General features: G+C 38.1%; 1 protein-coding gene across 1 annotated transcript in view; it reads right to left on the reverse strand.

Moving 5' to 3' along the window:
• Positions 1-1,495: 1,495 nt before the first annotated feature.
• The window catches only part of insra (insulin receptor a), a 61,180-nt gene continuing 39,677 nt past the window's right edge, over positions 1,496-22,998 (reverse strand). Inside the window, exons 4-22 of the mRNA XM_079875856.1 lie at positions 22,138-22,459; positions 16,919-17,058; positions 16,066-16,210; positions 15,672-15,886; positions 15,455-15,581; positions 14,456-14,706; positions 13,472-13,639; positions 13,137-13,335; positions 8,085-8,368; positions 7,844-7,983; positions 7,163-7,322; positions 6,521-6,623; positions 6,360-6,427; positions 5,929-6,158; positions 5,265-5,375; positions 4,933-5,092; positions 4,010-4,139; positions 3,757-3,891; positions 1,496-2,911 (exon numbers count right to left, since the gene is read on the reverse strand). Of these exons, the coding sequence (XP_079731982.1) occupies positions 2,557-2,911; positions 3,757-3,891; positions 4,010-4,139; positions 4,933-5,092; positions 5,265-5,375; positions 5,929-6,158; positions 6,360-6,427; positions 6,521-6,623; positions 7,163-7,322; positions 7,844-7,983; positions 8,085-8,368; positions 13,137-13,335; positions 13,472-13,639; positions 14,456-14,706; positions 15,455-15,581; positions 15,672-15,886; positions 16,066-16,210; positions 16,919-17,058; positions 22,138-22,459 (3,443 nt within the window). The 3' untranslated portion in view covers positions 1,496-2,556. The remainder of the gene's footprint in view (positions 2,912-3,756; positions 3,892-4,009; positions 4,140-4,932; positions 5,093-5,264; positions 5,376-5,928; positions 6,159-6,359; positions 6,428-6,520; positions 6,624-7,162; positions 7,323-7,843; positions 7,984-8,084; positions 8,369-13,136; positions 13,336-13,471; positions 13,640-14,455; positions 14,707-15,454; positions 15,582-15,671; positions 15,887-16,065; positions 16,211-16,918; positions 17,059-22,137; positions 22,460-22,998) is intronic.

The following is a 22,998-nucleotide window of genomic DNA, read 5'->3' on the forward strand; positions in this document are numbered from 1 at the left end:
AAATGATAGCCTACGTTTAGTTCTTTATATTTTAGTTAACGTTTAGGCTATTTTATTTAAAGTAATGATTTTTTTTTTAGATTTGAGTTTTAATTTACGATAATAACCCTGCCTCACCTGTATTAAATATTTCAGCAACAAGACAACTAGATTTAGATTTCCTGAAGTAAACAAGACAGTAAAAGAAGTGGACTGGGATAAAGGGGAGAAAATAGAAATAAATCTAAATAAATGAAATTGAAAGTGTGAGGTTGGGCCACGTAGCCTATAAGAGAAAATAACTCCGCTTGAATGACTTTGCATTCCACTTTTTAATGAAAATGGAATTTTGCTGTCCATATTATATTATGGCACAGTGACATAATCGACACTGCATTCCACAGAACCTGCTCTGGTCACTGGCCAGACCGCTCACATCTCGCAGTTGTCAAGTAGTAAAGCTAGTAATGGATAGCGTAGCAACAAAAAGCGCCTCAGTCCCGAGTCGTCCTGTGAAGATGTCAACCCTCTATCCGAAATCTGCCGTGTCTTGGCATTATCTTGGCGCCTGAGACAGGCAGGATAGTGGGGAAGAGGAGATTGAAGCACGCCAGACAGACCTGAGGGCGGCTGGTGAAATGTCCCTCCACCACGGCGAAAACTTCTCCGTCTCCTTCTCATGGACCGACGACGACGACCCAGTAATAGACTGGGGTGAAGAGGAGAGGCCAGCCCCAAGAGTTCGGGACCTGTGGAGCCCGATCCGCTATCCTGTCAGGAGGTGCAGGAGTGTAAGGAGACACAATAATGTGGAGAACAGGAGAAATTAATCCCCTATAAAAATCTGAGGAGCCTTAAAAGTTGAAGGAGACGTTATACTGGGTAGAACAGGAAGGAAGTCATTTTAATACTGGATGGTTTACTTAAAAAGTAAAAAGAAAATATATATATTTAAAAAAAAATGTAAAGTTTGAAAAGTTGAAGTTTTATTAATGAATGCGTTTCCACCGGGGTGACATTCAGATTGAAAAAAAAAATGGGTGTTTCACAAATGCTTTATTCTTACAGAAAATATAAAGCGCATTCCAATTAGCACACCTGGCGGTGAAGTCGAACATCACTTAAGTTGAAGGTGGATCTTTGTGAAAGAGGGTGGACCACTATTCTGCGCCTCTATCCAATGATTTTATTTGTATATTTATATATGATTTATTATTTATCAGTGACTAAAGAATCCCAATTAGGCTGACATCGTTAAACTTGAAAATATAGATTTATATTAAATATAAATAAAAGACAACTTCCTGTTTGTGGGATGAATTTTATCATGATCTTGCATTTTTGTCACATGTCTCTTCACAGTTTAGTTATCGCACAAATTGTGCGAATTTGATGTAAAACACTTCCTTTGATAAAACGATCCTCTTTCTATGGCCTGTGCTTTGAAAGACTTTCTCACAACCACTCACAAGTTCACACTATTACTCGCAAGAAAAACACGACAGAAACACATCTATTCGCTCTTCTCGAATGCACCTCACTGCTTTATTTACAGCAGTTATTTCCATTGATATCAAGATTTGACATCTGAAGACAAAGGCGTCTAGTAGATACTCCTGTGCATCTTGGAGCTGCTGGCTGATCAGGGGTCCAGGATGATTAGTATAATTTTCGGATTAGAAAAAATAAAGATTCGAGACAAACATGTAAAAACATTTCTACAACCGGCAATAACTCGAATGACGACATCAACTGTACAAAAACATCAATAATATTTTTATATATACTTTTATCATCATCTATACCCACTAAAATATATCAAAGCAGCAACTATTGGTCAATCTGAGGAACTCTTTTAGTCAAAAGTCCTGAAAACAGTTTAAATATCCTTCAGCTGTAAATGTGTGAACACCAGGGGGGAAAAAGAAGAAAAAGAGCACAGGCAAGCAAATAAATAAAAAAATAGAGTCCAAAAATCTGTTCGTTCTCTCTGTGTAGTCTGGAATACTGAGTAGCAGGTAGAAAAGCAGTGTCTTGTACCTGTAGACATTTCTCGGAAGGACGCTAAATGTCATCCTACAGTTCCCAAGTTCAACAGGTTTGCCACCAAAGCCCAAAGTGTACAGATTCAGACACAACTCCATGTTGTCATGACATAGGCCACAAACAGAGTAAGGTCACTTTTTTTTTTTTTTTAATCTATATTTTGTCTTTTTCTGGAGAGAGTTGGTGGATGAGGAGAGAGTCTGAGGAGATGTATGGTTTAAAGCAGCCTTCTGGTTGTCTGAGGTTAAATTCACAGTTTGTTCCATTTGACCAGTCCTTGAAACTTGGCAATATATATATATAAAAAAACAAAAAGAAAAAAGAAAAGAAGCAGTTAAAGTGTATTTTCTTCTTTAAATACAAAAAAAAGCCTGCACCCTGTATCATCATCATATACTGAGGCAGTAAAGAAGAAAACGAATGTCCTGAGATTCCTTTCTGAAGGGCTTCTGATATAGAGCTCAATAAAAGTGAATCTATAAAATGATGAAAAAAAAATAATTCTAATATAGCTTGATTGGGTTAATAATATTAGGACGGGTTAGATCGGGGTAAGGATAAGATGCGTCCATTTTTCTTGCCGCCATTCATATGCGTATATGGCACGTGCTCCTCATAACTCCCTCGAAGGCCCACGGATGAGCCCTCGTCCCCATCTAGACAGCACTCCCTCTGAGAGTACGAGGAAGGGTCCAGCGGGATGCTCTCCATGTTCTCCAGGTCCATATCAAACTCTTCCGTCTCAGGCGGCTTGTTCTCCTCACTGTAGAAGAAGGAGACCTCCTGAAACGAGGGATGCAGATCCTCCCGGAGCATCTCGATGATCTCCTGGAAGCTGGGCCTCATTTTGGGATTGTAATGCCAGCTCATCTGCATCAGGTTATGCCTGGAAGATCAGGAAACAGGAGACATGTCAGTTAAAGACTGAATTCCTTAAAATTCCACTACATTTATTTATGTTAAATGTAAAGCCATATCAGCAGCAAGGCTTTCTTCATGGTGAGATCAAAGTGAATAAAAAGTCATACAATTAACAAAAAACTATATAAGACATTTAAGATGAATATAAGAGAATATGTCTATTCAGGTGACACATAATCAGCTACACACATCTATGAATTAAAACATTGTCTATTTACATTAAAAACAGTGCAGTCCAGTAAAATATGATTAACAGTCATTGACGTTTGACAAGGAAAGCATGACGGTGGTTCTTCACCTTTCAATAAATAACCATGTGTTAATCTTAAATGACCTAAAAGGGACTAAAATAACTTGATAAAATTCATATACTAGGATTAATTTGCTATAACTTTAAATTTCCAGTAACAGTTTCTAAGTCAATTTATGGAGATACATTATAGCTATAATTTCTAGCTTGTTACTAATTGTCTTCTTGTAAGAAAAAAAGAAAGAAAAAAGATTATAAAACAGATTTATAAACAAAATGTTGAAAAGAAAACTTGAAGTTTATAGAAAAATCCAAATATTTCTAGCAAATACAGAAAAAATGCACATCTTAAAATAAAAATATAAAAAGATCATTCTTTCTTGATATGCTGGTGAAAATATTGGCAGGGCTAGTAGACTACTATAACTAACTACTGGTCCGACTGACCAGCTGGAAAAAAAAATCCATTATGAGCCCAGATACAGTAGGCTAAAGCTAGTATTGCAATAAACACCAACTTTAAGATGGTAACATGGGCAATATTTCAGTAATACACTCACAATCTGTCTGCGCAGTTGTCAGGTCTGTCCAGGTATCCTCCCTCCATTACAAACTTAAGGACTTGTTCATTGGACAGCCCCTGGTAGGGCTGCTCAGCCAGAGTACTGATCTCCCATAACACCACACCGAACGACCTTGACAAGCACAACGTGGGTCATTAGTGACAAAAACATAACCTAAGGATTGTCCTACAACAATGACACGTCTTTGTATGGTTGTTTGTGTGTGTGTGTGTGCATATGGTCGGCTCACCAGCAGTCTGAATGAGCGGTGAAGACTCCATCCTTCAGCGACTCGGGGGCCATCCATCTCACAGGAAGCAGGCCCTTCCCACCCTTTCTGTAGTAATCCGTCTCATAAATGTCTCTTGTCATGCCAAAATCTGACAGCAGTCAACACAAGACAAAATAACACCATTAGAAAGCGCTTAAAATAACAGATGACACAATCCACGTACGAGACATACTACAACACATCCTGTGCTTCATCCACACTTGTACCCATGTATTCAGCATCTCATTTTGGCACTTTTGTGTGGCATAGCTAGAATATTTTACTAGCTTTGAGCAGTTATTTTATTTCAGAAACGTGCATACTAGACCCAAGACTAGTTCCACCCGGACAGTGAAACGTTTATCATAAATGGACATAATTATGCAGTGTTTTTTCATCCACACGAAAAACGAAGCATCTGAAGCGACACCTATTATGAAAAAATACATTTTAACAAGGTATTTACACAGGAATAATAATCGTGGGGCATGATTAATCAGTTCAAAGCGTCTGCCTTGTGTTGATTCTATGCACAGAATCATTGCGCTTTAGGCATAAGTGGACTGCGTCTGGCCGGAAGCTAGAATTTTAATTTGTAACGTGTTAAATATGGATATTTTTCTTACACAAACGCATGGCTTCGCTTCAGAAGGCCTTTATTAACCCCCCGGAGCCGTGTGGAGCACCTTTATGATGGATAGATGCACTTTTATGGACTTCAAAACAGAAATGGCCATTCACTGCCATTATAAAGCTTGGAAGAGCCAGGACATTTTTTAACATAAGTCCGATTGTATACACCTAGGATGACTTGAGGGTGAGTAAATCAAGGGCTAATTTTCATTTTTGGGTGAACTATCCCTTTAAACTTTAAATAAATATACCCCTATCACATTACGTACCTCCAATTTTTACGGTCAGGTCTTCGGCCACCATGCAGTTCCTGGCAGCAAGGTCACGGTGCACAAACTTCTTGGCGTTCAGGTAAGCCATGCCATCTGCTATCTCTGCGGCCATTTGAATCATCTCTTTCAGCGTTGGAGGAGGCCGACCTGGGTTATTCTGTAACAAAGTAATCAAACAACACAGTAAAACAAAAATCCAATATTTAAAAAATCCCCTTTTTTGGGGGATTTTAATGTGTAATATAAACTAATCTAATATTCTACCTCCTTAAAACGGATCTAAAAGCTCTAGCAAGTCTGATAGTGACACTTCTGGTATGATTTGTTACCTCTGAGTCAGGTCTGAGAGAACGCAGGAAACTCTTCAGATCTCCATGTGTCATGAGCTCCATCACCACTAGAGTGGGCTGGCCTTTAGACACCACCCCCAGCAGCCTCACCTAACCCACAAAATCATATCAGTTACTGTACATATCAGACTATGTCAAAGTCCAACCAGTGTTATTGTTAACTAAACCTAAACCTATTAAATCATTTTCAGTAATTAAAATAAAACCTGAAAAAGCATACGTTGAAAAAGGTGATTAATATTTTTGTTTTTACTGACAATAAACAAATTTATAATGTTACAAAAGATTTCTCTTTTAAATAAATTCTATAGTGATCTATTTTATATTCTATAAAATATCTATCTATTCTATAAATGTATCTATTCTATAAATTCTATTTTGATCAAATAAATGCAGCCTTGGTGAGCATAAGAGATGTCTTTCAAAAACATTAAAAATCGCAATTATTCCAAACCTTTGAGCCGTAGTGTATATATAAATATTAGATAAAAAAAAGTTGCCTAGGTAACTAACTTAAATAAAATGTACTAAAGTTCAAAATTTAAATGAAAACTGAAAATATTAAAAATAATTATAAACAATATATAAACAAAACTAAAATAAGACAAAACATGCAGGCTGACATGCAAGAGACATGTCTTACCACATGGTGGCAGCTGAATGCCTTCATCACAGAAGCTTCGTTGAGGAACTCAATCCTCTCTCTGAGGCTGGCCGACTCGTTAACCGTCTTCACTGCAACACAGGTCTGTGGCTCGCCTTTAACTATGTCCTTTCCGATGCCTTCATACACCATGCCGAAAGATCCCTGGCCTAACTCTCGCAATAGATTAATCTTTTCACGTGGCACCTCCCACTCGTCTGGCTCATACACTGCACAAACACAACAGACATGCAGAACACACAGTGTCATATTTGAAATGGAGCAGATCTCAAGCAAAGGAGAAAGTCATTTAAATGTTATAATCTGCCTAAATCGATGGTTAATGTAATCAACACTTCTATTAAAATCAAATTAAATGTGCATCATTTGCTGCCAAAGGTCACACGCAGAGGGAAAGGAAAATTGCTCACCCTCATCTGGGCTGAAATACTCTGGATTTGGGGATGTATAAAGTCGCCCAGTTGGACCTTCTGTTTGCCTGGAACACAAAAAATTAAAGAAATTGATTACTTGCCTTACAAAAAAATACTTTCCTACAGTTTTCATGACAATCAGAATACAGGACACTTACTTTTTCTTAAACATGAAAAAGCCCACACCTCCCATCACAAGTAGTAAAAAGACACAGATCACAGGACCAATCACAATCTTCAGCATGTTGGATGGGTCCACACCTGTTCACATATATAAAAAAATATATATATATATGATAGGTGTGCACTTTCAAACCAAGTTGTGTACAGGTGCAGTACACAATGGAGCAAACAATAATTATAAGATTAAATAAAAAATATTATCTATATACTGATATTAATAGGAAGCCTTAAGTGCCAAGGAATTTTTTTTTTTTTAAATGAATATATTGTACATAAATTAAAAATATTATTAAAATAAAACCCAAAGCAAACTTAACCAAACAATAAAAATGACCACACAACAAAACCAATTTATCGTAAAAAAAAAAAAAAGCTTAACTGATGACATCTTCCATATTAAACAACTGCAACATTTTGACAATTTTTCCCTAATGAAGACTAAGAGGTTGAAAGTTGTTCAATAAAACTTTGTGTCAATAGTATTAGTGTGTGAATATTTAGTCTTTTTTCCACATATACACACACAAACCTTTTCAAAATTCAGTTATGTGGGTCTTATGCATAGTTTAATAACTGAAGATATAATATTCATAGGCATTATGGACAAGCCATCTTACGTAGGTCCTGAACATAGAAGTGTGTTGGCTCTGTCCACGATCCATTGCCTGCCAGGGAGGTTGCTCTGATCCGCACTGTATAGTTCCCAGGGTGCACCACTCTCAGCTTACAGCCTCCGTCTGCAATATAATTCTTCCTGGATACGCAGTGGTGCAGCTCCTAAGACATAAAGGCATGCAGTTAGAGAATCTATATTGCAGTGCACATCAGACTTAAGCCACCCATTATCCAGTGGCAAAGGCTCTGTTTTTATCCTGTTTTTAAAGTCCATCTCACACTAATACATAAATATTACTCATCAGACTTTAATGAAACTGCCATAGGTCAGCGTAAACAGTTACAACAACCGAAATCCATCAACCGAAACAGGTGCATCATGTGCCGCTAAGTGCAAAACCATCATGTTTTGCTTTGCTTACAACAATTATTAACCTTTATGTAATCATCACTTGTTTATCCGAGGCTTTTTAAAAACAGTATTAGGAACATTACTCCTGTCTCTGGATGCATTTCTCCATGGTTACAGAAATACACAGCTGATGCAATTATGCTAAAAAAGCTTGTTTATTTGGAGCTATTTGGAGATTTCAACAGGATTGATAAAAATCAGTTTAAAAGTGCAGCCAGTGTTCATGGGAGCAGAGTGCAGGCTTCGATCTCCATCCTGTGTAACAACTCACCTCTGTATCTCCCAGTCTCTTGTAATGGACTTCATAGAGAATAATCATGCCGTTAGGGGCCTTAGGCTCCATCCACCTGATGTGTACAGAGTACTCAGACACCTCATAGATTATCATACCCACAATGTCATCAGCTTTCTCTGTACAAAAACAGAAACAAACAGATGTCAATAGGGGATATAGCCAATAAAAAATAGCTATACTCTATGAAATAGTGCATCATAAAATTACAATCCCACACCTTCGGGCATGGTGCGGGCACTGACGTAGGCCGCCATACTGCAGCGAGTGGGGTCACTCTCATGGTTGCAGGCATGGATTTCTATCTGGTAGCTGGTGAAATGGCGCAGATTGGAGATGACTGTTGACTCTTTGGCATGAACAATCAGTGAAATCTTATTGGCCTCTGCTTCCTCCTCTGGGCTACGAGTGGCAGAGCCATTGGGCAACGAGGAGGGCGTAGTGAAAAGACGAGAGGAGGTCCTATTGGCAATGCCCACCAGAGATCTGCGCTGTCTTGATGGCCTGTGTACACAGAAACATGTAATGTAATGTAATGTAACATGTTGATGTTTGAAATCAACCCAAACAAACACACCCCTTCTTCATTGCTCCGCCTCCAAAACTCACACTACAATTCTACCAGCCCTGCTCCGAGTCGGTCTCAAACCTCGATCCCCCTGCGAGTCGAGTGCACTAACAATGACGCTAAACACCGCATTCACTAGCAGTCGCCAGCACGACTCTGACTAGCTGGCCTCCGTTACGCATGCAATCCAAGAGAGGATGTTTGTTTATCATAGCAGAAGCACAACAAAATAATGCTTCACGAAAAATAAAGCGCAGATAATAAACGAATGACAAGGAAGCACAAAAAATATACGTACAGTACACAATAGTAATTACAAACAAGAGTTGTTTGTTAGTTGCCGACAGCACAGCAGCTCCAGACACGCAATGACACTCAAACCCAGTGTTACATCCGCATCGGTTTTCAGGCCTTCCCACTTAGCTCTCTCCAGCGCTGGACAGCGTTTCAAATATTAACGTGGATCCTAAAGCTCTTGCCCAGACATGACTACTGCTGATTGGTTACATGTTTGTTGTTGTATCGGCCCGACTAACTTCCAAACAGCATATTTCAAAAATGACTTACCCCAACTTTTAAAGCCTATTCAGGTTGTACTTTAAGATGGTTTCTATCTTGCATTAGAGCATATGAATGACTGTTGTACTGTTTGTGCAAACAGGCGTTTATTTTGCCTACAATACATCACTGATTAGAAAACAGATGTTTGTGGATGTTGAAAAAGTGTGCTTATGTTGTGATTCCAGCTGATGCGAGTAATTTAAGCAGCCTCACACAAAGATCAAACAGCAGTCTGATTGACTAAATGACAGTTCTACATGTTGCAGCACTTATTTCATCCAATAATCTAATGTTCATCTGCGCTAAACAAATGTTCAACCCTTCAAAGCAATGAGGGAAAAATTTTAAATAATATGACATATGCCTGATGACGCAGAGTCTTTTCTTCACTCTCGCTCAGAAGTAAAAGGGCTACACAAATGACAGGCCACAAATTACAGTTTAGGAAATATCTGGAATCTGAAAGAAATGAAAGTGACTATTCATTCAACAGCTCTGAACCAATTGAAATATTAGCAACTTGAAATCTTTTGGGCACAGTTTTCCTTTTGTTGACATTTCCTACTGAAGCAGGTCGTTAGCAGAAACACACTCATTATGAAAGAGTTTGATTGGACAAAAATACTTACCACCTTTAACACAACTAAGATGTTGTTGTTTTTTTATTCAAACTTTAATTTGGCAAGGATGCATTAAATTAATCTGAATAGACATTCTATTTCTATTCATCAAAGAATCCTGATCACGGTTCCCACAAAAATACTAAGCAGCACAACTGTTTTCAACATTGATAATAAGTGTTTCTTGAGCATATTAGAATGTTTTTTGAAGGATCATGCAACAATGAAGACTGGAGTAAAATTGGAGTGAAAATTGAAAACAGTTTCACAAATATTTCACAAATATTCCGTTTTTTACTGTATATTTCGGTCAATAGATTTTCATTAAAAAAAATCTTACCGACCACAAACTATTGAAAGTTGGTGTATTTGATACATTTAACCAGAAGACAAAGTCTAAATGTGTATCTTTGCTAAAGGGTATTTTAGCCATATTTTAAAGAGTACAACACTAGCATGCATGGACTGCAAGCCGCAAAATTCGAGATGGGTCTGTCTGCGGACTGCAAGAGAGGGGCGTAACAGGAAGTGGGCGTATCTTGAAGTTGTCCAAATCACACAGAACCACACGATATGTCAAACTCAAAACGAGATGTCGGCAAGATGCCAGCTTGTATAGAGACAACGGTAAGAATATTTTCCAGAGATAACCGTGTAAATCGAAGTGTATGTCATATTGACGCTTTTTACATTGCAGCAAGGGCAGAGCAAAGCGTTTGGAACTTTGAGCTTGTCAATCTGTCTCGCTGAGTGTCCCACAGATGCCAGCAACACAACACAGTAGTAGATCGCCCTGGAGTGGTCACTTGCCATTATTAAAATGTAAATGCATGGGTAAGATGTCACCTAATAGATGTAAATGCATAGATGTCGCCTAATTTTTTTTTTTTTTTATACCAGCTTACAACTGTTTCCTCTTTATTTTTTGTGCAGTTGTGTTGTTTTTGAGTGACGATTCCTCATTTGTCCTTTATCTATCCATGTTTGGGCCTAAGTTATGATTCAAGTTGAGGTTCTAGTGCTAAAATTATTTTAATCATCATAATATAATAATTACTTCTACAATAGACAAGTGTTTCTTTTAAATTTCACATTTTTCTTGCTGTGGTGGCACACCACTACTAAAATGTATACTGAGGAAACACTGCTACCAGAAAATTTTGTATTAAAAAAATAAAAATCTGAACATGTTTTACACATGAACCCATCTCTTCTTTGTCAACAGGTGTGGTAAACTGGAACACATTTTCAGAGGAATATAAAAGGACCTATAGAACTCTGTATATAATCTCCTGTTGCATTCAATGCAATTCTCTATACAAAGACTGAAACCTACAGGGAATGTGGACACAGGGGAAAACTACAAGGATTAGATTCTACTGTTTTTATGTGGCTGAGGCACTTTCTGAGATCTGATTTTCTATTGGATGTAGTAATGCTGCAGCAGTAGCCCAGAACAGACAATATTAGTGCCAGAACATATTAGATTGGGTTTGCATAAACCCTCATTGTGTTGCCTTTCAATTAAAAGATTTTGTTATGGGTCTGCTTGTTGTTAATTTGTCTCAAAAGTAGCATAAGATTTGTTTGTCAGCGGTGCATTTAGCTGTTCATTAGTACTGTGTTTATCAGTCAAAAAAATGTATCATCAGCAAATCAGGCATACAATTAGACATCAAAAGATGTTTACAATTACTTATATATATATATATATATATATATATATATATATATATATATATATATATATATATATATATATATATATATAAAAAAAGGAAATAAACCCAAATTCCAAAAAGGATATATTAGTGCTTGCTCAACACTCTAGTTGAGGTGGGACAAATAACTGATAAAACAATACATTGCAATATGGTTTCTTGCCATACATTATCAGTACCCTGGCACTAATGCAGATTACAGCTTGCTTTACTGTATACCAAAACAAGCATTTCGGTTCTTGACCAGCTAAGAGAGCTTGTGCGAGAGCGATTCAAAAGCATACGGAACTGTCTGTTCTCTAATCGCTCTCGCGTTACTTTGATGCCATACACCGACCAGTCTGTGCAGCGCTGCTTTAAGTCGGAAAAAACAGTGAGCAATTTGAAGTGGGCGTACCTGAAGTGGGCGTAACTTGAAGTCTTGAAGTCAGACAGATTATTTTGCAAAATTCCGTTCATTACAATTATCGCCTCTAGAGGGAGCAAAGGAGCATTTCATGTGGTTGGTTTTAACTATTCTAGTGGTAAACCACTACCAGAGCACCACAGCCTTCGGTTATTTCTTCATATATAAGAGCTCAGGACAGGAGGATTCAGCACTTTTGGTGTGTTCTAAGAGCCAAAGCATTTCCGAGGATAAAATCATCACAAGTAAAATCATATTTTAATGTCTAAATAAAACAAATCGAATACTTTTTACAGACTGTAAAGTCGCTGTGAATAAAACGTGCAGACCATCTGCAAAACTCAACCATAATATGTATAACAATGAAGGGTAGCGAGACAAAGCACCTGTGTAAGAGTCTGCACTTCCTCATTGCGTTGTGGTTGTCCTTGTCAACATTGTCCATCCCTACCACAGACCAGACAACATCTTCAACCCAAAACAAAGATTACACTAAACCAAGGCCTGTACAAGGCATGAGAGAAAGTTTGTGTGTACATGTGTGGAACGAGATCTTTAGAGCCAGCTGTGAACTTCTGAAGGCCAAAGATATACATAGAAGGTGGAAACGCACCTAACAAAAACATGTACTCAAGGTCTTGGTGGAGTCAAAAACAGCCCGGCGAAGAAAAGCGGTCTGACCACTACAAAGACGTTCAACCCTGAGCTTAGAACTCTGGAGAAAACAGATGAACACCATAACAACATGAACAACTTGAGAATCTCCACCTAGAGGGTCACGTCAGCTGAAGATTGTGACAGCTGCATCTCAAGAGTCTTTGAATAGAAAAATATGTTTCTGAGCCCTTTACACTATTTTGATAATACGGGGAACTATTTTGATAATTGATCAATCTGTTGATTATTTCATACATTAAATTAGATATTTCACATCTTTCACAATGCTCTCCTTCAAACTATATGTAAATGGTTTGCATAAGTTTATATAATGCATGATATATAATAATGAAAAAATTTCAATAATGTATGCTACATATAGTCTATATATGAAAATTGCATTATATAATATATGCAATATACAATTTATACAAGAAAGTCTCTATAATGTATCTATGCTATATATTGCCATATTATTAAAAAGTTTATATAATGTGAGCTATGATTTGCATACATTAAATAGTACATGTAATATACACATATTATGATTATATGTATGCTATATATTGTTTATGTAAGGAAAATTATATGCTATATAATATATGCTATATATTGAGCGCAGAAATAGTAAAACTTTATCTTTTTTTCATAATAATTTTATTTTGATTACCGATTATATGATTAGTGTTTGCAGTTCTAATCTACACTAGTTAAATGAGGAACCGTGGTATTTATTTACCTGAGCTCAAAGACTTCATTATGGAGGTAGTTCTCAAAGGTTTTGCGGTACTCTGACTCCTCCGCCTCTTTCTTCAGCTGTTTCTCCGTTTTGGGGCAAGCGCAGCAGCGGCTATCTTGGCCCTGCTCCTCGGTTTGGTTCCACTTCTGTTCCTCTTCGTTGTCCACTTGTGTGGGGGCTCTGGTGGGTAGCTTCATTCCTAAACAACAGAAACACAAGGCTTCGATTTTGTTCTGCAATCTTTTTATAGATAAAATTCAGATTCTTACCAACCCCAAACTTTTGAACGGTAGTGTGTGTGTTTTATATACATATGTTCATGTATGTTTTCTAACCTTTCTGACAGTAATCAAACTTGTAGAGCTCGCTAGCTTCTGGTTGCTGCTGGCAGAAGACTAAGTAGTGTGTGATGTTTCCATTTGGATCGTTAGGGGCTTTCCACTTCAGAATGATCTGAGATGAGGAATTTGACGAGGATATGGGGTCCAGGGGCACGGAGGGTTCTGAAAAACAACAACAACAAAAACTCACCCATAAGTAAATGGAAAAAACAAAAATGATTTTAAATAAGAACAAAGCCAAAAAGGTAGACTAGTAGAACAGTAGACTCTTAACAAAACTCAATTCTGGTTAGACCACATTGTCAGACTAGGTCACCGATGACACAAGAAGAATAACGACAGCTTCCTCCTAAAAAGGAAGTAGAGGGGCACCATCGATGTCACAGTGTGCGAACCCAACCGTTTGCCAAACCAGAAAGACAAAAAAAAAGAGAAAAACCCTGAAGCGCTGCTTTCAGCTCTTGCCAACCAGCTGCCGAAACAATGTTTTTTAGCTTAGTGAATGGTTATGTGGTTTATCAGGAGGGAAAGACAAAACAAGCTCAAAAGGAAATCAGACAGACACCTAGCAGCACTGAAAGCAAACCGCATTTATTTTTTCTCCTAAATCACGGCCTGGCATGATGTGCACGCTGCTAAATGCTTTCACATCACTGAAAGTCACCAGCGGCCTATTTTACCAGCCTTTGACCTCTTTTCTTCCTCTCCCTCGCCAAGGCTGCAAGATTAACACTGCAACTGAAATCGACTTACAGAAAAGACTAGAGAAATGACTACATTTAGTTTTAAACAGGCTTGGTAAGGAGATCATGAATACAAATGCTGTAAAGTGAAAGGTCTTAAAATGGTAAATGGATGTTCTGAACAAGGGCATACAAAAAACTGGTCATCCCAACTTTCTAAATTTCTTCTAGGTTTGCCCTAAAAGTTTCATTTTCCTTGACAGTATATTTAATCAGTCGAATCTGAAACTCTTACTAGTAGCATTGGTGCGGACATAGATGATTTCGCTCTTTGCTCCGTGGACCTGGTGTTCATCAGAAGCGGAGAGCTGGGTTTTGACCATGATGGCGTACTGCGTCCACGGCTTCAGAGGGAGGATGAGGTAGCCGGGCTCCTGCTGTTCTTTTCCCTCTGTGGCGCGAGGTGGAGGGTCCACATCTGCTATGACCCAGCTGTTAGAGCCACATGCATCCTGACCATCGAACTCAGTTACATTATTATATGGCCTTGAGAAGCAGAGAGAAATGTTATCAAACACTAACACAGAAATCACTTCATTGCATTGAGCTAGACACCATTGTTAAAATGGTGAAAATAAAAACAAGGCTGTGAGGGATAATTCGTATAACCTGGTGTGTATCAGTAAGTCGACAAAACATAAAATATACAGTGTTTACTGAAGTTTCTAGAGGACAAAATGCTCTGGATTTTGGATGGTACTTCTATCCGTCAGTCTCAGTTTCATTCACAGCTCATTATATGCTGTCTACCTTGATTATGATTATTTTCAGTTACTGTTTCTAAACACAACATTCAAGCTTGACACCTCGTTTGAGCACCGCCAGAAGCACAAGTCCTCTACCCTGACATTATTTATCAGTTGCATACGCAGCCCAGCCGACTCAAGCGAATACCAGCGGGAAGATGAGCAATGAGCTTTTTTTTCAAATATTGTATTTATCATGCATAAATAGCTTTTTTTTTTTTTAAACATATGAAAGAACAGTTACGCTAATAGATAAATGATTGGCTGGGGCGACACACCCACTGGCCAAAGGTTGCAGTCCAAAAATGTCTCGAGCACAGGAATTCAAGAAGAAAATGTGTCTCTGTAGACACAAACACCACCACACACTTCAGTAATTATAGGTTGAGAGGCATTATTTTTGTATGAGTCGATACTTTCTTTTTTTTTGAAAATCCTGCATAGTGCACCTTTTAGGTCCATTTAAAAAAAAAAGTTGAGTCACTTACGCCTCTTTGTATAAAACCATGAATCCCAGAAGGTCTCGGAAATCTGGCGGCCAGAAAGGTTCCCATTTAATTATGATCTTGTCTGAAAGTGTGCGAATCTGTGTGAACTTCAGAACCTGGCTCTCACCTGGTCAAACACCAACAACAATGCGTTCAGATTTATTTTAAAAAAAGAGCACATGAGCATAAAGGAAATTCAAAGCTATGTCCTCCTCACATGAAGCCTGATCTCCATTGGTCTTTGAGACAATGTCATTCTTTGTTTGCCGGTTCTTAGTGCCAGTCACCTCCTCCATCTTCCGGATCTCTGACATGCAGAGTTTGGAGTTATGATGGAAAAACATGCGACCTTGCTGGATGGACAGGTTGTGTTTGGTCCAGTCCCACAACTGACGCAGGTTCTGGTTATCGAGAGCGTAGAATGAATAATTCCTGATGGGAAATAAAACAGCACACAATTAAGGACAAAGGAAGAGGAAGGAATAGAAAGATGACATAGTATCATTATGGTTGACAAGCTAGACCTGACAGCGCAAATGGATAAAGCCAACAGTTTGGAAAACCTTGGAAAACCAAGGAAAATCTTGACATCCTATAAAGAAGACTCATACCCGACTTCCTGCGTCTCTCCATGGATGATTCGGAGCTTGCGAAGGAAAGACAGAGAGACTAGGGCATATGAGTGTCGCACTGTCAGGTAGCCGGTGATCTCCTCCAGCTGCCCCAGGTTAGCTTCCAGCTCTGCGGCTATGTTATCTAACAGGGAGAAGTGGAAAGAAGAGCAAGTTTAAAATCCGAAATTTAAGAAAGTCTGCACACTGTTAAAATGTACAATGAAGTACAATAAGGCTACTCTGTAAAAATTCTATAGGTTTCTGTTATTGATTAAACTGACTGAATTATTGGAAGTGAACACACGCCCAAGGTGGTAACGCAGTCACAATGCAAAAAATGTTATTTATTTTACTAATTATTTTTTATATTATTATACTCCTGAATGACTGACAAATAAATAATAATTAAAATTAATAATAATAATAATTATTATTATTATTTTCAGTTCTTGTTGAAGTTTAATTATTAATCTGTCAGTTATTCAAGAGTATAATTATTATTATTATGTTCTACTCCTATTGATGTTTTATTATTAATCTGTCAATGATGTGTCTATATACAGTATGTATATATATTTCTTAATAAAAATCAGAAAATTATTATTATTATTATTATTATGTATCTGGAAGGTAAATGCACCAGCAGAACACAGTGATCAGAACACAGATGGGGACCTGAATCTAACAGTATAGGAGAATGGTTGCCACGAACAACAGCCAATTATAACAACAGCGTCATTATATAAAAACATTTGCAGAATGCTGATGGCAGAACCATGAATTCCAGAGAGCTCTATACTAAAGATTCCCTTCTATGCTGCACAAAGTGGAGAAATTGTATTGTTCTTACTCCCTCCGCGGATGTTGATGACCAAACTGCCGTTGATCACTGTGCATCCTCTCAGAGCCTGTGCCGAAGTGACTGAGTCTACTGTCTTCAGCCCCATGCACACTTTGGGACAAAGGCCAGCGCAAGGGGAGCAGTTCAACCTGTGGCACAGAACAAAGTCACATGTACACAAAGCCACACAACAAACAAAAGTCATTCATCCGTACGTGCTGTAAATGGACACAAAGAAATGCAGATATGACGGAGAGTTTCTATTGTCGTTGACATTAAGGCAAATATGTAGCATTAAGACAATAACTGATTGTTTGTGTCAAGGACATGAATCCTGTTGCGCAAAGTGCCAGCGCTGTTTCGGTGGGAGCGGGGGTGCGGATGACCTTGCAGGGCAGGCCGAGGGTGCAATCAAGGATGAATGAGACATTCTCTCAGACGTGCCAAAGACACAACTTAATCACTGATTGTTTTTGTAGAAGTGTCGCGCCTGACTGAGGAACTGTTTGTCCTCTGTGCAGGATGCTTTCTGCGACACAGTTTCCTGTGAAACTTTGCTACGCATATTTGTATGACAACTTTAATAAAGTGTGAATCCACAAGCAAAACAAAGGATATGGAGGAGTGATTCTCATAGTCTTAACAATCATACTAGTGTCACAACATAACACCACATTTGAAGCCGTGTCAAGAATGTGCACAAACCACCAATCGGGCAAAGCTCAAGTAATTTCCTTTATGGGCTTTCGCTGTGTTTTGTACCTTGTTACTCTTTTTTGATACCCGCCAAAAAGGACGGAATGTGCTGCGCTTTATCCAGCTAATCTGAAGGAAAGCTGGTGCGTGGGTGAAATCCTTATTGCAGACATATCAGAGAGTCCAGTATGTCGTGTCTCCCTGCGGCAAGGATTCAACTCAGAGTCGTTTATCTGTCAGTAGCCAGACGGCGCTCCCTGTCTATGCATCTGACAGACAGAGAGAGACAAGCCGATGAGGACATGGATGTCGAAACTCCTGATATCTCAATGCACGCGGTTAACGTGCAAAGAAAGTAATCGAGGACAGCAGCATGGGGTGTGAGGTTGGACCACTGCACTGTTGTCTGTCCAGCCTCTGTGATTTGTGTGTCTGCTGTCTGAATTCCCACAGTGCACCAAAACTGCCCAGCCCAGGGGTCATACTGGCAAGGGGGAAGCAAGAGTATCATGAGAAAGAGACAGAAAAAAGAAGTGTCCTATCTGGCAGAACATGCATTACAGGGTCAGTTCTGTCATCATTTACTCACCGTATTTCTGCTTCAACCACATAATATTATTTTTTTATTCCAAGGAACACAAACAGGATGGCGATTCAGATTTTCAAGCTCCAAAAAGGATAATTAGTAGGGCTTCCCACAATAAAAGATTTTTGTAGTAGAATAAGAGTCGTGCATTTAAGCAATTTGTTGACTCATCGCACGTTTAATATTAATTTAATTACTTGAATATATACTGAGGAGAATACTAAACCATTATGAGCGTTTAATATATAGACGTAATATATAGCCTATTCCTCGCTCAAGCGTACGCATAAAGCTTGCTGCAAAGCATTGGCAAAAGAAATGATTATGAATGTGTCGGAAAAAATAGCAAGGAGAGGTTTTAATTATTAATTAATAAACTAGTATTTTCTGTGTCAGTGTCGGCTACAAAGTTGACGATGCTGACTAGCCAGATTACATAAGCAGAGAGTAGTTCTTTTTGTTTTGAATTAGTTTGTTTAAAAGTAGACATTTCAAGCTTTTTATAGATGTATTTCTAATGTCTGTGAGGCAAGTATACGCTGACTTTCGGTTCATTGTCATGATGTGCTTCAGTTCACGGAGACCGAGACGGCAGAAAGTGCATCCTGTTTGTTTTCTTTATTTTACAAAGGCACAACATTTTCTTATTATTGTTAGATTACACAAATAAAAGTGTACAGTTTAATAAAAGTGTAGACTTTACAGTTTTGACCAAAAATTTGTATTTTAAGTTGTTTCTGCTGTTTTCATGTCATGCAATAAGCGCGCTCCGCACAAACACTTGGATATTTGCCTAATAATAGCATACAATTATCTAGTTTAATATTAGAGAGAGCGGCTAGGTAAAGTTACTTGCATGTTTCAAATGATAAGCCATATTTGCGGTCAATGGCTGGGCGAACATTTGGATTTTCTCACAAAGAACCGCTGTTAACGATCTGACCCTCACGGACTGCATGACTTCGACACAAGGTTTTTTTTATTTTTTGACCAACCGACTAATACAATTTTACTAAGAGGCTAATAGTCGACTAGCCTCTTCTAGTCGACTATTAGGGGACAGTAATAAGAAGTACTATAAAAATGGTTGATACAACATCTGAAGCCATTTAATTGTAACATCTGAGAAACGAACAAAACTAAACTCATTATCCACAAAATATCTTGGTATAAAATCTCATTCAAGCGTTTGCACATGAAACAATCGGTGCGTCATGATTAATGTGAGAACCAATGAAGATCGAGCAGTTTCTTATCCTCTTTCTCCTCATATGGTTTGTTTGTAAAAGCTATTGTGTGGCCTCAGAAGACGTGGAATATAGTGCATGAGTCATATGGACTCATTTCATGATAGTTTTTTTATTCTTATATTTTTTGCAGGTTTTTATTCAGCATTCTGTTTTGTTGCATGGACAAAAACAGCTTTGACATTATGCTAAATTCTAATCATTATTTACTGAGTTCCTCAGTAGAATAAAACATCATATGGGTATGGAGAGACCTAAGGGTGAGGATAGAATTATAATTTTTGGGTGAGAGAATAAAGGTAATAAATTCGGACAGATTCCATAACTTCACACTCTATGGAGAATTGACAGCTTTTCAGAAATCTTTTCAATTGACAGCTATTCAAAATTATATATATATTCATTGACAAAATAATATTTTTTGCAAACAACATACATACCTACTAATATTTCATAATATTATAGTAAATGTTTTACCAGTGCCCAATATTGCTTTTGAGGACTCTTAAAAGATAAAATGGACATATACACTTTTGAAAGTTTCAAAAGTTTGGGGTCAGTAAGATATTTTTCAATACTTTATTCAGCAAAGAAGCATTCAATTGATCAAAAGTGACAGCAAAATTCAGCTTTGCAATCATAGGAATAAATTACATTTTAAAGTAAATTAAGACAGAATACAGTTTTTGCTGTATTTTTATCAAATAAATGCAGCCTTGGTGAGCATAAGAGACTGCTTTCAAAAATAGCTTTTGAAAAAATTTTGACAAACCCCAAACTCTTGAACAGTAGTTTATTTTTTCCTGTCTGCTGCTCTTCATATCACAGCTCTAGATAGTTGCTAACATGCATTTCTCAAGGGTATTATTTTGCCATGTTTAAGTATGTGTGATACATTTTTTAAATCTTGTATCAAAATATCTAATTTTGATTGCATGCTCCACTATTTTCTTTGAGGGTTTTTGCTAGCGTCTGACCACAGCTAGACCAAAGCGTTGTCTGGAAATCAGACTGACCATTTTGAGGATAAAAAAAAAACATGTGACCAATTACCCAAAAAATGTGACCAATTACCCATCCTTCTACATAGGGATGCCCATATGTGCAGAAATAGAGTGAGAGAGAGGGAATTAAGCTATGAGACATTGGTCATTGTACATTTCCACTACAAACAAACAAACAAACAATACCAACTGTGTTCTAAAAAGCTCTGTAAAACAGAGGGTAGCGGTCTGTCGTAGTCCTCTTTCTGCTCACTTTTTTAAATGGGCACAAACAGCACTGCCAATCCTCACACTAGGTCAGCGCTGCTTTAAAACTCACACATTTCCTCTCATTAACATACAACGCTCCCTTTCTGACACACACACACTAAATTACCCTTTGTGTGCTCAGACAGTCGATTGAGGTCAGTACAGCCCTGATCACTCTAAGCCAGAACAGTATTTTTCTTTACTTATTGTTCCTGTTCCATGAATGAGACAAAGAGAAGGGATGGATGCAATCCCAGCTTAAAAAGCAACTTAAACCAGCCTAAACTAGTGCTAGTCTTAGGAGGTTTCTCAAGGACCAGATATACTTCAAGTTAAATTGAAGAACGAACTGGTGTGATGTCATTTCGAACAAAATCGAACAAAGTTCGTTTGGAGTTCAAAACAGCTTGCCAAGACAAACTTTCCAGGAAAAGTTCACTCTGACTGGTAAACACCTTCAAACTACCGTTGGTCTGTGGCGATTACATAATAGGTAGGTGCACTGATGGGCTCCGCCCTCTTTGATGCGGAAATCTTCTCGGGTTAATTTCCTCGGTTGAGGTCAGACGTTTGTGAGTGAAAAAACACTGGAGAGCTACCTTAGAGTACAAACTGAAGTGTAATTCTAATTTAAAACAACACAGACACTGTTTTTTCATGTTTACAGTAAAGCTGTTTGGTTTAACGCAATCTATTGTACAAAGTACTCTTATAAATAAACGTGATTTTACTCGACTGGAGTGCCGAATTGCAGAGCTTGTGCAAACATCCACATTGCTGTGATCAGATGCTTTCTTAATTGCCGTTATTTCTCCGCTGTCATTTCTGTTGTTTCTCTTTTGTTATTGTAAGAAAAGTGTGCAGCACATATTTACATATTCATCAATTCTGGATTTTCGCACACAGTATACCCCTGCAAAGGTATTTCGACTTTTTTTTTACCCCTAAGCGACCACCAAAAAAGAACTTCGCTGCGAGTATATCTGGGCCTTCAGCCTATACGGTTACTTTTCAGGTTGGGAGACCAGCTAGACCAGTTTAAACCAGCTAAGACAAGAAAACCAAGCTGAATTAAGCAGTTTTTGTCAGCAAGGATGGACAACCAATCACGTCATATGAACAACCTTGAGTCCTCTGTGCTGTTTGAGTATATACAAAGCATCAAAATCATATATTTTTTTTACCAGTAAATACAAACAAGAGGAAAAGCCAAGCGACTAGTAGGTCTATTTCATTTCATCCAGTTCGTATACTAAATGAGGCACAGAGTGGTCTAATGACCCAGGCATCCTTTGGGTCAAACTTCATACACAAAAGATTTGGCTTATGTGAGTCCTGACGCACACATGAAGCATTTGAAGTACCCTTTAGGACACTTGGGGATGTGTGCGCTAGTATTTGTGCCTGTTCATTGAGTGGAGAGCATATAAGTAGTGGGTTACTTACGTAGTGGAGTTTACAGTGGTGTACCCAGAAGGGCACTCTGGGATGCAGGCACCATCATGGATGACGTATTCGTGGCATTCACCTTTGCCATGCTTGCACTTGTTGTGGAGCTCCTGGCAAAAGCTGAAGTTGACGCAGCGCCAGCCCTTATAGGTGTAGAAACCAGGTGGGCACTTTTCAACGCAGATGTTATTGTGCATGTAGTTGCGGCAGGCCACGCATTTGCGCGACGAGTTGGGCTCCAAGCAGCCGCCCAGGCACTGGTCGTGGCAGCACTGGTTGTCTTTAGTGCAGGCACGGTGCTTGCATGAGGATGGACACACTGTGGAGAGAGAGAAAGCTTACATTTAGAGAAATTATTTTAAGGGAAAATACAGATGCCTCTCATTCCCAGTGACATTTTTATATAGATAGGGCATGGCATGAAGAAAACAAATGCAGTTTACCACACTTACCCCTTCATTTCTGTAGGGAAAAAATATATAAATATAAAACATTAATTTTAATATTAACGTTTTTTTTCCACTTTAAGTAATGCAAAAGAAAGGATGCTAAAATAAGAATGCTGTACATTTAATTTGATAGGATTATTAAAAACGCATGCATCAAGATGAAAATATTGATTATTATCAGCAATAATAATAATAATAATAATAATAATAAATAAATTATGTTGATTAAATTATGACTGCAAGGCTCAAGGAATATTCCTAGTTTACAATTATAATTTAATGTTAGTGGACAGAATATGTTGTCTGCTGTTGAATACCACATAAAAAGAATGATGACATCAGTTTGTAAAAATTAACACAAGACACATTTGCATAGAGCACTTGTAGGCAACGTAACCAGAGGCTTTAA

Source organism: Squalius cephalus, assembly GCF_949319135.1.
Source record: "Squalius cephalus genome assembly, chromosome: 7".
Taxonomy (NCBI): domain Eukaryota; kingdom Metazoa; phylum Chordata; class Actinopteri; order Cypriniformes; family Leuciscidae; genus Squalius; species Squalius cephalus.